At 40.0% G+C, this 15,620-nt stretch overlaps 1 protein-coding gene across 3 annotated transcripts in view; it reads left to right on the top strand.

The window, feature by feature from the left end:
• The first annotated feature begins 2,590 nt into the window (after positions 1 to 2,590).
• Positions 2,591 to 15,620, top strand: part of CARS1 (cysteinyl-tRNA synthetase 1) — a 61,281-nt gene continuing 48,251 nt past the window's right edge. The window contains exon 1 of one of the 3 annotated variants that reach the window (XM_070764605.1): positions 2,591 to 2,709. In XM_070764605.1, the coding sequence (XP_070620706.1) occupies positions 2,697 to 2,709 (13 nt within the window). In that variant the 5' untranslated portion in view covers positions 2,591 to 2,696. Of the gene's footprint in view, positions 2,710 to 11,438; positions 11,630 to 15,620 lie in introns of those variants that run through there. The other 2 variants (XM_070764613.1, XM_070764621.1) reach the window with 2 other exon arrangements.

Raw genomic sequence — 15,620 nt, forward strand, 5'->3', positions numbered from 1 at the left:
ATGGACGTGGGCGACCACTGGGAAACAGTCATTCGACCCCCAAAGCGCTCCTAACCCCTGGGTTGAGAACCACTGATTTAGAGGGTGTATGAGAAGTAGGAAGGAAGGGAAGGGAAGAGCAGGGAAAGCGTAGAAAGGAGGAGTAGGGAGAAGGGAATGGCAGTAGAAGGAGGTAGAAGGAGTAAGAAAGTAGGTAGTAGAGACAGAATAGTCGCCTGAGATAGAAAGAGGGAAGTGGAAAGCAAACCTGGAACTTGATCTAGTTAATTGTATTTGAATAATGACATACGTACACTAAGATGTATTGAAGGTATATGAAGTTGTATGTTGAATGTGGATAAAAATAAAAATGAAATCAAGAACACAAGTAGAGTAATCAACATCTGGAATGTACTACCAGACTCTGGTTTCTTCCCTAAACCCCAAAGCCTTTAATCTTAGATTGTCTACAATTGACCTCTCCCCCTTTCTAAGAGGTCTCTAAGGGGTGTGCATAAGCGCACCATTATGCCTTCCGTCCTTGTCCTACTGTTCTATTGTCTTCTATCATTACTTTTTATCATTACTTTTTCTAATGTTTTATTTACACAAATTGCCATCCTATAATTGTTCGACAAATAAACAAATAAATAAAATTAAAATAAAGGAATATCAATTGAATTTGAAATACAAAATATAAAGCAAATGTCTTTTAAAATCCAGGTTGTTCCAGCAATCCTAAATAGGACAATAGTGAAAACAATTAGCCGATTAAAAGACTAAGGCAAAACAAGATTTTGTGAAAAGCTAACAAATCCAGGCAATTTGCGCCTAGAAGGGTGAATCCATTTCTTTCAGTTTATAATCCTAGAAAAACGCCTGCCTTGCAATCAGTGTCATATCTACCTACTGTGTACTGAACCCCACTTTCTCTTTCTGTGCCCCTCCGCACATATTATTGCAATTGTTTATACACTGCTAAAAAAAAAAAAGAGAACACTTAAAACAACACAATATAACTCCAAGTCAATCAAACTTCTGTGAAATCAAACCGTCCACTTAGGAAGCAACACTGATTGACAATCAATTTTCATTTTCAGCACATTCAACTTTGTGCAGAACAAAGTATTCAATGAGAATATTTCATTCATTCAGATCTAGGATGTGTTTTTTGAGTGTTCCCTTTATTTATTTTTTGAGCAATATATATTATTGAATACAGCTCACCTGTATGGAATCCACACTGCATAACAGACATTAATACAATTGAAGGAGTCCAGAAATACTTTACAAGAAGAGTCCTCCACTCCTCCTCACGCAACAAATTACTTTACTCCTCCAGACTTCAATTATTATGTTTACAGCTACGCAGCCTCCGAACTGATTTAACTGTTGTTCACAAAATCATACATCACAATGTACTCCCTGTTGGTGACTACTTCACCTTTAACAACAACAACACAAGAGCATGCAATAGATACAACTAAATGTAAATCGCTCCAAACTAGACTGCAGAAAATACGATTTCAGCAATAGAGTGGTCAACGCCTGGAATTCACTACCGGACTCTGTTGTTTCTTCCCCCAATCCCAAAATCTTCAACCTTACATTATCTACAATAGACCTCTCCCCTTTTCTAAGAGGTCTGTAAGGGGCGTGCATAAGCGCACTTTTCTGCCTACCGTTCCTGTCCTAATGTGTTTTTATCTTTTCTATCTCTACTTTATACTTATATCATGTTAAATGTACTACAATACAATACTATATTTGTATGACAAATAAAAATAAAATAAAATAAAATGAAATAAAATAAATATGTATATACATACATACATACATACATACATACATATATACATACATACATACATACATACATAAATGAGGTCTGTAAGGGGCGTGCATAAGCGCACTTTTCTGCCTACCGTTCCTGTCCTAATGTGTTTTTATCTTTTCTATCTCTACTTTATACTTATATCATGTTAAATGTACAATACAATACTATATTTGTATGACAAATAAAAATGAAATGAAATAAAATACATACATACATACATACATACATACATACATACATACATACATACATACATACATAAATGAGGTCTTTAAAGGGCGGGCATAAGCGCACTTTTCTGCCTACCGTTCCTGTCCTAATGTGTTTTTATCTTTTCTATCTCTACTTTATACTTATATCATGTTAAATGTACAATACAATACTATATTTGTATGACAAATAAAAATGAAATGAAATGAAATACATACATACATACATACATAAATGAGGTCTGTAAAGGGCGTGCATAAGCGCACTTTTCTGCCTACCGTTCCTGTCCTAATGTGTTTTTATCTTTTCTATCTCTACTTTATACTTATATTAACGTACTACAATACTATATTTGTATGACAAATTAAAATAAAATAAAATAAAAAAGGGGCGTGCATAAGTGCATTTTTTCTGCCTAATGTCCTTGTCCTATTGTCTTATTATCCTTTCTATTAATACGTTCTACTTATGTTATGTTACGTTGTTATGTTAATATGTACTATAATACTATACAGTACTTGTTTGACAAATGCATCGCCAGGTTACCTTGCGATGCCCACCAGAAGTGACGCTCGGAGGTGGAGCCCTTGCTCCCGGAAACGGGCTCGGTTGCATCAGCTTGTCGGGCGGCGAGCAGCGTCTGGCGAGAGACGGAGGAGGAGGAGGAAGAATGGCAGCTGCCGGTAAGCTCCCAACATTTGCCTTCCCCTTTTTCTAAATAAAAGAATGAAACCTCCCGGGATTCCAATGGAGACCTGGAGACTATAAAGACTGAAGCCGGCCTTGACGGCGTTTGCTCAAGTGGTTCGGCGCTACAATTTATGCCCCCTCACCATTAGAAGCCAGCATATTATATATTGTATGGGCTGCAGGTAAACGTGGTGCTGCGAATGGGCAGCGAGTAGTAGGGGCTACTATATCTGTTGATTCCAGAGAGGGAAACTTCAATTTGTGATGATTCTAACTCGGTTTTAAAAGATAGCTGCTGCTTCTTCTTCCCTTTTTTTTAACGTGTCCTCCGCACCCCCAAAATGGATTTATCACGGGGTTGCCATTGCAAGCCAAGCAATTGTGCTGACACTGATTTTTAAACAAGATTTTTTGGGGTGGGTGGGGACTGGGGAGAGGGTCCCTTTACTTTTGTTTTCGTTTCCTTCGAGGCGAAGTCGTGGTTAAAGGCGTCATAATCCTCCCGTGGAGTAAAGCGAAAGTCGGTAGCCGACGAGATTGCTTTTGGGAAACCTAAAATGCGTGGGTTGGTTTTGGGTTTTTTAGCTGTTTTGATTGTCGATTGCGGGTTTTGAATCGTTTTGCACTGTTTTTAGGGGGTTTTATATCGCATTTTATTGTATTTGGCTGTGAGCCGCCCAGAGTCCTCTGGGAGTGGGGCGGCATATAAGGATGGATTGATGGATGGATGGATGGATAGATAGATAGATAGATAGATAGATAGATGATAGACAGACAGACAGACAGACAGACAGGAAAGAGAGAGAGGGGGAGAAAGAAAGGAAGGAAGGAAGGAAGGAATAACAACAACAACAACAACAACAACAATAATTTATTAGATTTGTGTGCCGCCCCTCTCCGAGGACTTGGAGCGGCTCACAACAAACAATACAATATACAAATCCAATATTAAAAGCAATATTTAAAACCCTTATTAAGAATAATCATGCAGAAAGAAAGAAGCAGAAAGAAAGACAGAAAGAAGGAAAGAAAAAGAAAGAAAAGCTTATAGCCATTATTTTATCGCTGGATTCTCCAAAGCAAACCTTATCTATCTACAGTTGAAGGTTAAGGTTTAGTTAAAGAGTGATTGGAAGCCGCCCACGAAGCCAAGTCATAGCTGCAAACTGTTAAGTTTCACAAATCCAAGGAGCAGTCAGGTTCTGTGGTTATGCAGTCCAAATCTTTTAATCTTTTTGATAGGAGTACTTGGTTTTTTTTTTAAAAAAATGAAGATCAAACTTATATATATTATTCTAAATGCATTTTTATATCACCTTGGTGATGACTGTCCTAAAAATACTAAAAAACCCAAACCTCGAGATGATTTTTGTTTCTTATCTGGAAAATGCTTAAATTTTAAGAATAGGTCACAAAGTCAGCTTGATATATTACAAACTAGAGCTTGCTCAATTGATTATGCAAATACTTAAGATTATGAAATTGCTTCAGTTTACTTCTCTGACATAGACATTTATTAAACAGATATAGTCTACATTTAATATTACAGCGACATGTATGTTTGGTGGTTACATGTAGCTAAACAGATGTACAGTAGTCTACATTTAATATTACAGCGACATGTATGCTTGTTGGTTAAATGCAGCTATTTAACTATTGAATTTATGTGGCAAACACAATTTACAATATTCTTAGAACAACATTACTACCATTCAGATCCTACCATGATGGACTACCATACACCTTCTCACAAGCCGTGATGGTAATATATGTATGTTTTCATAGGTTTTACCTTGCAATTGATGAGAAGTGTCACCTGAGTAAACAATTGGCAGTGAATAAAATAATGGGGATTTTAGCAGACACAAACAAAAATCAACCAACTGAAAGTCCAATTTTTTAAGCAAAGTTACTTAAAATCAGGGCTACTCACTCCTACCAGAGTGTAAATACACATTGTCTTCAGGACTGATTCTTAAGGATTTGATACATACGTGAAACTATTTGCAGGTGTTTTGTTTAAATAATGTTTTCTCTTTGCATTACTATTTGATAATCGAGTAAACATAGTATTAATGCCCTTACATTTAAACCTAACCATTTCTTTATAAACATATAATTAAGCCTTAGAGAAAATGTACAGGGCATTAATTAAAAATGAAAGGAGCTATCAGTTTGCATTCCATAAAATATATGCAAGTAAACTATTAGGTAGCAGATTGAGAATTGCAAGTATTGTTGATATCCTAGACCTAGATCATTTATGCTTCAAGTATTTGCCTGGCTTTCCTCTTTAGTTAGAAATGTGCTCTTTTTGCATAATTTCATTTAGAGTTATCCCTTTTTCTAAGAACAGCAATGCCTATGTTTTGTGCATGATAGTGTTAGCAAAGTTGAACTGATAGCACACTGGAATAGATATAAAACTAGATGTAAATAATTCACAAAGAGAGCTGTGAAAGACCCTGATGTGTCAAATATATATGATGTTTCTGGCTGTACATAGATCCTATTACTAATATCAAGAGATCATGTTGAATACTTTTGCTTTATTAATAATAAATTAATTTAATCACATAAGGATTCACTTATGAACCCTTTCCAGGGATAGATTCTAAATGTTTTAAATGCAGGTTTTGTGGGCGTGGTTTGTTTTGTGGGCATGGTTTGATGGTCATGTGACTGAGTGGGCATGGCCAACTTTATGTCATTTATGCACACTCAGTGACCTGTTTTTTCTCCCCCGTTCTGATGCTGGGGGAGAGAGAGTGTGTTTTGCAACACTGTGCTTTGGGTAAGTCTGGAAAGTGCAGCATCAGACAGAAACAGAATTCAACTGGGCGTTTCTATGAGACGTACACAGAGAAACAGCCAGGTTAAAGGCCAGTGCTTTCAGCGCCCACGAGGAATTAATGTTCAGAACAGTTTGGGAGCTTGTTAAGGCGCAGCTGAGTGGAAATGGAGGTTTTGCAGTCTCCTTTCCCTGCCGCGCTCACCAAGCCATGCCCACAGAACCGGTAGGGAAAAAAATTGAATTTCACCCCTGGTGCACACTCTGAGTCTTCCTAAGCTCAAAGGCTCCGATCAAAGGTGGCAACTGAGGATAAGAAGGCTCAGTTATACCTTTTCGTAGACTGAGAGGCCCTCCAGATAGTCATTCATGCCCTGGTCATCTCATGGCTTGACTACTGCATGCTATATGGAGCTCCCCTTGAAGACTATCCAGAAGTTCCAGGCACTGCAGTATACAAAGTGGGAAGTGTTGGGTATGCCTCCCTATGCCCATATAAAACTTTTGCTTTGTGTGCTGCTAGCCTGTTTGCTTCAGGTGCAATTCAAATTGTTGGTTGTCACCTATAAAGCCCTTTGGGCTTGGTTACTTGAGTGACCTCCTATCTCCCATAGTATCTGTCTGGCCAATTCTGTCTAGCAAGGTTGATGCACTCTGGGTCCCTTCAAGTAAACCATTGTTTCTCAAATAGTGAGACGGGCACCCCTGAGGGGGCACGGAGCGATGCTAGGGGGACGCCTGACCTCGGGGAACATGCTTTTTTTTGCTGCAGGGAATAGGGGTTTTTTGCACCGAACTGTACACATCACAGAATAGGAGGTATGAAGTGCATATAACAAATCCTAAAGAGACACCATGGAAAAACATTTAACAGGGATGAAAAGAAAGGAGGAGGGAGACGGAGATGATGAGACAAATGTAAATCTCTCGAGAGCTAAGAGGAGGAAATATGAGGAAGCGTATGTAGCGCTCGGCTTCACTGTGACTATTGTGGGAGACGAGGAAAGACTGGTATGTTTTCTGTTTCTAAAAATGTTGGCAGCGGACAGCATGAAGCCCAATAAATTAAGGCATCAGTTAAACACATTACACCCCAATCACGCTGATAAGCCCCTTGAGTTTTTTTAGCGAAAACGTGCTGAATATTACAAACAGTCGTCCCAGCGGAGAGTCGGGGGAGGAGTGAAATGTTTACTTCTTCCTGGAGGGTGTGTGTGTGTGTGTAAAACAGAAAATGATTGAGAAAACTGAAACAATAATTTTAATGCTAAAACAACAGCTTTTCTGTAGCGTCACCTTTTCTTTAAGATGGGATTTCCCCTCAAGTTCTGGTGGACCCATCTTGCTGATATTTCAAAGGGCCTTGAAGACCTGTTGAAGTTGAAGGAAACCCTCTTGGATTGTAAGGACTTCTTTCTCTCATTTCTTTTTGGCTTTTGTCCTCTATTCTTGTATTTGTCTCTCTTACTGAGTTTTTGTTTTCTTGCTGTTAAAGTTTTTCTTCTAAGGTGCTCAGGGTCCTTGGGAATCAAGTGGCACATCAATTAAATATCCAGCATGATTTCTCTCATTATTTTTTGAGCCAATTTCATTGAAGAATGACACAGTATTAATCCAGGAGAGGGGGATTTTATAACCATCTCTTGTCTTCCTTGCCTTTAAGCACTAAATTTGCACTGATAATGCTTTCAACAATTCTTACCCTTTATACAGTATGAGGGATGCTAGATGTAAAGGAAGGGGGGGAATTTATTTCATTTTAATATTTGGGAAGAAATTATTTCTTTGCCTTTTATAGTTTGGTTTTATTGGTTTCTTTGGTTGTTGCGAACCATCTCTTCTTCACTCATTAATTTTTTTATTTGGAGGTGGGAGAAAAAGTTGAATCTGATAGACACTTCCTTGGTAGATTTATTACAAATATAGCCCTGGGGGAGATAAAGTGAAAGAGTGGGGGAGATAGAGTAAATCTGGATATTAGTATATTCCTGTAGTTACAGGTAGAAAGAAAAAGATAGGTGTAACGACAAATTGTCAGTGCCATCACAGTAGCTGCTGAATTCTAGATCTTAAAAAGACTATTTACTGGTTTCTTGTCTTTACACACACTTTGTTCTTCGCTCTTTTTGTTTTGTAGTATTCAGCATGCATCTGCTATCATTTGCCTTTAGGGATGCATTTGAGAAAGAATGCAAGCAAATTCAGAAGTTTATGCATTGCATTACCTGGAAACCAATTGTACTGTGGTTTTGCTGGGTTGATTAGATCAGTGTTTCCCAACCTTGGCAACTTGAAGATATTTGGACTTCATCTTCCAGAATTCCCCAGCCAGCGAATGCTGGCTGGGGAATTCTGGGAGTTGAAGTCCAAATATCTTCAAGTTGCCAAGGTTGGGAAACACTGGATTAGATAATGAGGCCAAATGCTGAACTGCCAGCAATGCCCAGCATGCAAGCCTTGGGCCTTTTAAATTAATAAATGTTAGTCAACATGGGGGGGATGAAAATGTAGGGGAACATTAGCAATTTAGTTTTGTATACTTGTGAAGTGGGAACAGGGGTGTGTGTTTAGACATAAATCCGAGAGGCTGAGTCAGTTTTTGGGATGGTAAATAAGCATTGATGAGCTGAGTACTTTTTTTCCTCTTTTGACCACCCCGTAATTCTTTTATTTGGGGTGGAATTGGGGCAGCTGAGCATTTACTGGCTGGGTGCCCTTCCTGACTCCTACTTGGAGTTTGCAAGAGATATTTTCTCTTTGCATCCTGAATTCCTGATCGGGAAACATCTGCTGCTGCCTAGGATTGAACTCTCAACTTTCCAAGTAGGAGGTGAGCATTTTTTCACCTCTAGGCCGCCATGCTGCTCAAGTTGACAGCAGGCACTGATTGGTTGAAATTATTTGTAACTTCTATAGAATTTCAAACAGATTTGTTCTGGATGTCTGAGTAGATCTCAAGTACTTTTTCAGCTGCATTTAGAAGAAGATTTGGAAGAAAGAGACGTTCGAAATCTGAAATTGTTCTTTAACAGGGTTGCGTTAGCACAAACTCCACTCTCCCACCTTAGATAAACTTCAAATGTTTCTACTTATAAACTTTCCCGGCTTTAATTAAATTAATTTGAAGAACTATGATAACAGGATGAACAGGTATCATCCAGAAGACTTTTGGTTATTAAGAAGATTAACATTATCTACCATCTGCCCTGTGGGTCACCTACAGTAATTACTCCTCTTTTTTTGGAACCACCCAATTCTTTTAATTATAGCCGTAATCTCATTTTTCTAGATCTTGCGATGTAGATATTCCATGCTACCGAATGATCTTGGGCTGAGTGATTCAATTCAATTCAATTCAATTTATCTCCGAAGACTCAGGGCGGCTCACAACAATAATAAAAACAATATTCCAGCGAAAACAAATCTAATATTAAAAAGCACATAAAACCCTATCATATTTAAAAAAGCAAACAACATATACATACCCAAACATACATACATAAATAAATAAATATATATATATATATATATATATATATATATATATATATATATATATATAAAAATATAGAAACATAGAAACATAGAAACATAGAAACATAGAAGTCTGACGGCAGAAAAAGACCTCATGGCCCATCGAGTCTGCCCTTATACTATTTTCTGTATTTTATCTTAGGATGGATATATGTTTATCCCAGGCATGTTTAAATTCAGTTACTGTGGATTTATCTACCACGTCTGCTGGAAGTTTGTTCCAAGGATCTACTACTCTTTCAGTAAAATAATATTTTCTCATGTTGCTCTTGATCTTTCCCCCAACTAACTTCAGATTGTGTCCCCTTGTTCTTGTGTATACTTTCCTATTAAAAACACTTTCCTCCTGGACCTTATTTAACCCTTTAATATATTTAAATGTTTATATATATATATATATATTAAAAAAAAGCCTGGGGGAAAGGTGTCTCAACTCCCCCATGCCTGGCGGTATAGATGGGTGATATTTTAATGCCCCCATTTTGTCTCTCTATATATAGTATGAGGATTCAAATTCTATAGAAGTATGGGCAGTCCTTTTGATTCTGATGACAGCTGTAATCAATTCCTATCATTAAGCATTGCCGTCATAAGGCATGATGTCACCTGACTGCATTGCTTAGTAATAACAACCCCAGCACTTCCTGTTCTTAATCCAACTGAGGATGCTGTGGAGTATTATGCTCCCCCCTCAACACATTTAGATTACTAGAGTTGGAAAGGACCTTAGACTTACATACCACTTTACAGTACTTTACAGCCCTCTCTAAGCAGTTTACTGAGAGTCAGCATATTGTTCCCAACAATCTAGGTCCTCATTTAACCGACCTTGGAAGGATGGAAGGCTGAGTCAACCTTGAGCCTACTGAGATTCGATCTGTCAAACTGCTGGCAGTCGGTGATCAGCAGAAGTAGCTTGCAGTATTGCACTCTAACCACTGCCCCTGAGGTTCATGGCTATAAATTTAATAAATTAAATTATATTAAATTAAATTAAATTAAACCCCCCCAGGGGTGGGCTACTGCCTGACCGGGGGGAATACAGTGGGGTAGCGAAAATGGAGCTCCACCCCAGAGCACCCAATTTGCACCAAAAGATGTTGAAAGAAAATGCAGGCCATCCTGCATAAGCCATGCCCACAGTGTGGTAGTAAGAATTTTGGTAGCCCTTCACTGCCCCTGCCCCCAGCAAGAGCCCCTACGCAATTTCAGACAAATGAATGGAGCTTGGACAATCAGACAAATGAAGAGGAGATTGGACATTCTCCTCTTGAATGGCAAGACTTCTACAGGGGTTTACTCACACCGCCCCCACCTTCCAAACAGGTCATCAGAAATCACCTCTGCTGCACAGGTTTGGATTCCAAGCTTGGCACAGCCAGTGTCACTAGGTAACCAAGGTCAGTGGTTACCCATGGAGTCGAACAGGCCAGGATATATAGAAGCACACAAGGCATAGAACTGGGCTAGAAGTCAAATTAAATGTTGCTCCAGCAACATTAATGCAACATTAACGCTCAAGTCCTCTTAGTGGGGTTAAGTAAACATTGTGGTGAAGCCTTCATGAGATAATTAAATTTTAATTCAGTTCTTTAACTATCTCCCAAAAAGTTTTAGGGAGATTTTTCTTTTTTTATAATATTTCTATTCCCTTTGTAACCTAATTTCTTGTCTGATACCACATTAAAATCTCCTAATAAAATTATATTCTGTAATTCTAATTCGATAATTTTTTCATGTAATTTTTTATAGAATTCAATTTGATTTTCATTGGGTGCATAGATCACTATTAATGTTAGGGGCTTTTGATCCTTTTCCAATTCTATTATTAAAATTCTTCCCTCCTGATCTTTAGATATTTCTCTTGAGCTAATTGTTTTTTTCACATATATTGCTACTCCTTTTTTTAAAAAATCGGCTAGAGATACATATAGCGTCCCTAATTTTTTACCTTCTAGTAGATCCACATTTTGTTTACGTATATGCAATTCTTGCAAAGCAATCATGTCCATTTTTAATTTTTTTAATTTTGTAAATATTAACTTCTTTTATTAGGATTGTTAAGTCCATTTACATTAATTGATATAATTCCTATATCTTCCGACATTTATTGTTGGTAGTATTTCCGATTCCTTGTTTCTCTTAAATTTCTCTCCTTTTGTTCCTCCCACTGTTCCTGTCTCCTTCCTTCCACCCTTAGTCTCTTTCTATTTCTTCAAGTGATTCTTCTTCCTCCTGGCTTGTTGTTTCCAATTATTCTTTTCTACCCCCACTTTCTTTACTAACTTGTTTTTCACAAAGTAAGTCATTTTCTTCACAGACTTGTCTTGCTTCCTCTACCGTATTTATTTTGACTTTTCTTTCTTTCCATGTTATCATCATCCCTTCTGGGAGAAGCCATCTAAACATTACACTCCTCTGGATTAATTTTCTTGCCAGGAATTGATATTGTTTTCTAATCTTGTGGATTCTACGTGGTATTTGTTGACTCACACCGCACCCACCTTCCAAACAGGTCATCAGAAATCACCTCTGCTGCACAGGTTTGGATTCCAAGCTTGGCACCGCCAGTGTCACTAGGTACCAAGGTCAGTGGTTACACATGAAGTCAAATGGGCCAGGATATATAGCATAAGCACACAAGGCATAGAACTGGGCTAGAAGTCAAATTAAATGTTGCTCCAACAACATTAACGCAACATTAACGCTCAAGTCCTCTTAACGGGGTTAAGTAAGCATTGTGGTGCAAGCCTTCATGAGAGGCGAGGCGCTAAAACTGAGCAAACAGTCCACTTTGTGAGAGCTGTAGGCAGGCAGACTGGTAGTGCAGCAGGTGTTATGGAGCACAAGATCCCCCCTAGAGGCTCTTTGGGAAGAAAAAGTAGTGGGGTACAGAAACAAATTGTGGTTTTGCTGGCGTCCCCATTGACTTTGCATGTTGGAAGCCAACGGGGAGAGTTTACAAATGGTAATCCTATGACTGTGATAGGTTGCAACCATCATAATTGCGAACTGATTGCCAGATTGTGATAAATGATTGACTGCAGGGACAGTGTGATGGCCACAACTTTGAAGACGGTTGTAAATCTCATTCAGCGCTGTTGTAACTTTGAAGAGTCTCTAAACAAATACTTGTAACCCGAGGAGTACTTGTATGTAGCCTCTCTAAAGACATTTGAAGATTTAATTATTTCAGATCAAAAAATCAGTCTGAGCACATTTAACTGGGTACCGAAGGATTGGAAGTAAATGTGAGTGACAATAAGTGGAATATTTAGTAAATAATTCAGCTCTGAACAAGGCATAAAAAAACAGTATGTTGTGTCCTTTTAGTCTAATATGAATAAGTGTGATATTTGTGTATGCAGTGAGGCTGCCTCTTTGGCTGTGAATGTAAATGACTATATATTTTTACATAATACAATGAGAGGCATGGGTCTGAAAATAAATGCATTAAAGAACAAAGATACTGTATGTGACAGGAAAAAAAATGAAATAAAACATTGCAAATTACACAAAGTAGTGAAAATGTAAAGCAAGAAGCTGAATCTGTATACTTTGGTAGAATGTTTACTACAAAAGGGAGAATGGATGGAGAAATTTTAAGACTTAATGCCGGTAGATAGAAAAGAAGGGATGTCAAAAGAAGCAAAAATGGCACACTTATATGGAAATGTGAACTGGATATGTTAAAACATAAATGTAAAATGGCAGCAGCGGGGGGGGGGGGAAGAGTGCAATTAGAAAAGAGGGAGAAGAATAAAATGGCTGCTGAGGGACTAAATTGAATTTAGAACTGAGCAACAAGTATGAAGGAAGTACACGGAAATAGTTTGATCATATAAAGAGATTGACTGAGGGACACTTTGCAGGGTAAATATAGGAAGGAAGATTGGACATGGAAACAAGGATGGTTTACAAAAATTGAAAGTATGTGAGTGGAATTAAATTTATTTACCATATTGTTTAGAATATAAGATGCACCCCCTCCAAAAGAGGGTGGAAATGTTGGTGCGTCTTTATACATCAAATACAGCTATTTTTTAGTCTTCCAAAGCCCCAGCCCCACATTCCATTTTTGTGAAAAATAGGCCCACTTTTCATGAAAAATGGGTTGCACAGATAGTTTGAGAGGCCTGCAGAGTGTTCCTGGGGCTGGGGGGAGGCAAAAACACCCCCATTTTTGTGGAAAAATGGGTGAAAACGGGCCATTTTTTTCAAAAATTGGGGTGTTTTTACCTTCCCCCCAGCCCCTAGGAGCACTACAGACTTCCCAGATCCCATTTTTGAAAAAAAAAAAACAAACCCTGGGTGAAAAATGGGCCATTTTTTGCCTTTCTCCAGCCCTCAGAAACACTGCAGAATTCCCAAAACCAGGTAAACTTTTTTTTTAAATTATTTTTTAAACCCATTCCTCACTTTCCCAGGTCTAGTATTTCTTACTCCTTTCCCGGGTTTTGCATAATGTTGCTTATTGTAAAGAAGTCTTGCATGGTGATTAGGTATTCATGTTCAATATTTTTATAAAGGTAGTAAAATTTCTTTAGATGTTTTCTTTCAAGCCTTTAGATGTCTAGCAGTGAGTCCAATTAGGAATTAAATCCATAATTTCCCCCTAATCTTTTAATATACAGTACAGTAGCAGACATATCTTAATTTTTTATATTGTTTCTTTGAAACACATCTTCATGCAAAACCATGATTATTCACACATAATTCAGTTGACGCATACTGTACAGTGGTACTTCTACCTAAGAACGCCTCTACTTATGAACTTTTCAAGATAAGAACTGGGTGTTCAAGATTTTTTTGCCTCTTTTCAAGAACCATTTTCCATTTACAAACCTGAGCCTCTGAAACTGTAAACAGAAAAGGCAGGGAGAAGCCTCCGTGGGGCCTCTAGGAATTTTGTGGGAGGAAACAGGGCCAGAAAAGGCGGGGAGAAGCCTCCATGGGGCCTCTCTAGGAATCTCCTGGGAGGAAACGGGGCTGGAAAAGGCAGGAAGAAACCTCTGTGATGCCTCTGTAGGAATCTCCTGGGAGGAAACAGGGCAGGGAGAAGCCTCCGTGGAGCCTCTCTAGGAATCTCCTGGGAGGAAACAGGTCCTCCACCCTCCCTTTGGTTTCCCCAATCACATGCATTATTTGCTTTTATATTGATCCCTATGGGAAAAAATTGCTGCTTCTTGCCAACTTTTCTACTTAAGAACCTGGTCACGGAACGAATTCAGTTCGTAAGTAGAGGTACCACTGTACTAGAAATCTGAAGTTACTAGCTTGTTGATCCACACACATTGCTTCCTTAAAGGAGAGATTAACTTGATTTCATCTAGTTTTCCTTCTTGGTTGCCTAGAGCAAGGTTCGACAAACCCAGGCGCCTGGTCGCCAGTGGCGCCTAGAAAATGTTGTCTGGCGCCTAGAAGGGCGCTGCGGTGCCTCTGACCTCTCCGCTCCTGCCCGATGCCGCGGTTTCTGGCGCTCTCCTGCTGGGTCCCAAAGAAGGCAGGCAGGAAGGAGACCTCCATTCTTCGCGCCTTTTTCCCGCCTTCCTTCTTTGGGGCCCAGCAGGATAGTGCCAGAAACCGCGGCATCGAGCAGGAACCGGGAGGTCGGAGGCACCGGCACGGCAGCGCCCGCCCTGCTGAAGGTCGGAGGCACCGGCACGGCAAGTGTCCTTTGGTTGCCCGGCGGGAGGGCACTGGCGGTGGGAGCGAAGGATTTATACTCCTGGCGGTGGGAGCGGGGGGGGGGGCCGCGGCTGCAGCGGCACAGGCAGTCGCGGGGAGATGGCGGGGGGGGGGGCGGCTAAAGCGGCCCCGGGCACCGTTCCCTGTACGCTTTTCCAGGGGCGCGCAGGGAGCCGCGGCCACCCGCCCGCCTACCGGATTTCCCTCCGCGCGGCTGGGGAGGTGGATTCGCCGCCCCCGCCAGCCCGATCTCCCTCCAGTGGCTGGTGACGTAGTTCTACCGCCCTCGCCAGCCTGATCTCCCTCCGTGGGGGGGTGGGGGGCGACGAACCGACGACCGGGGGCTGTCCGTCCGTGTTGGGTGGTGCAGGGCAGGCACAGGCAGCCCCAGGGGAGAACAAGGGAGGGAGAGAAAGGAAAGAGAGAGTAAGGGAGGGAGAGAAAATTGAATGAAGGAGGGAGAGAAAGAAAGAGTAAGAAGCAGAAAGGATAGAGAAAAAGGAAGAGAGAGGGAGGGGGAGAAAGGAAAGAGGGAGGAAGGGGGGGGAGAGAAAATTGAATGAAGGAGGGAGAGAAAGAAAGAGTAAGAAGTAGAAAGGATAGAGAAAAAGGAAGAGAAAGGGAGGGAGAGAAAGGAAAGAGAGAGAAAGGGAGAGAAAGGGAGGGAGAGAAAATTGAATGAAGGAGGGAGAGAAAGAAAGAGTAAGAAGTAGAAAGGAAAGAGGGAGGAAGGGGGAGAGAAAGAAGATATGAAGGAGGGAGAAAAAGAAAGAGAGATAGGAAGGAAAGAGGGAGAGAAAGGAATGAGAGAGAAAGGGAGGGAGAGAAAGGGAATGAAAGAGGGAGAAGGGGTGAGAGATAGAAAGGATAGACAGAAAGGGAGAGAAAGGA

The sequence above is a fragment of the Erythrolamprus reginae genome, chromosome 1 (genome assembly GCF_031021105.1).
Source record: "Erythrolamprus reginae isolate rEryReg1 chromosome 1, rEryReg1.hap1, whole genome shotgun sequence".
NCBI classification, from domain to species: domain Eukaryota; kingdom Metazoa; phylum Chordata; class Lepidosauria; order Squamata; family Dipsadidae; genus Erythrolamprus; species Erythrolamprus reginae.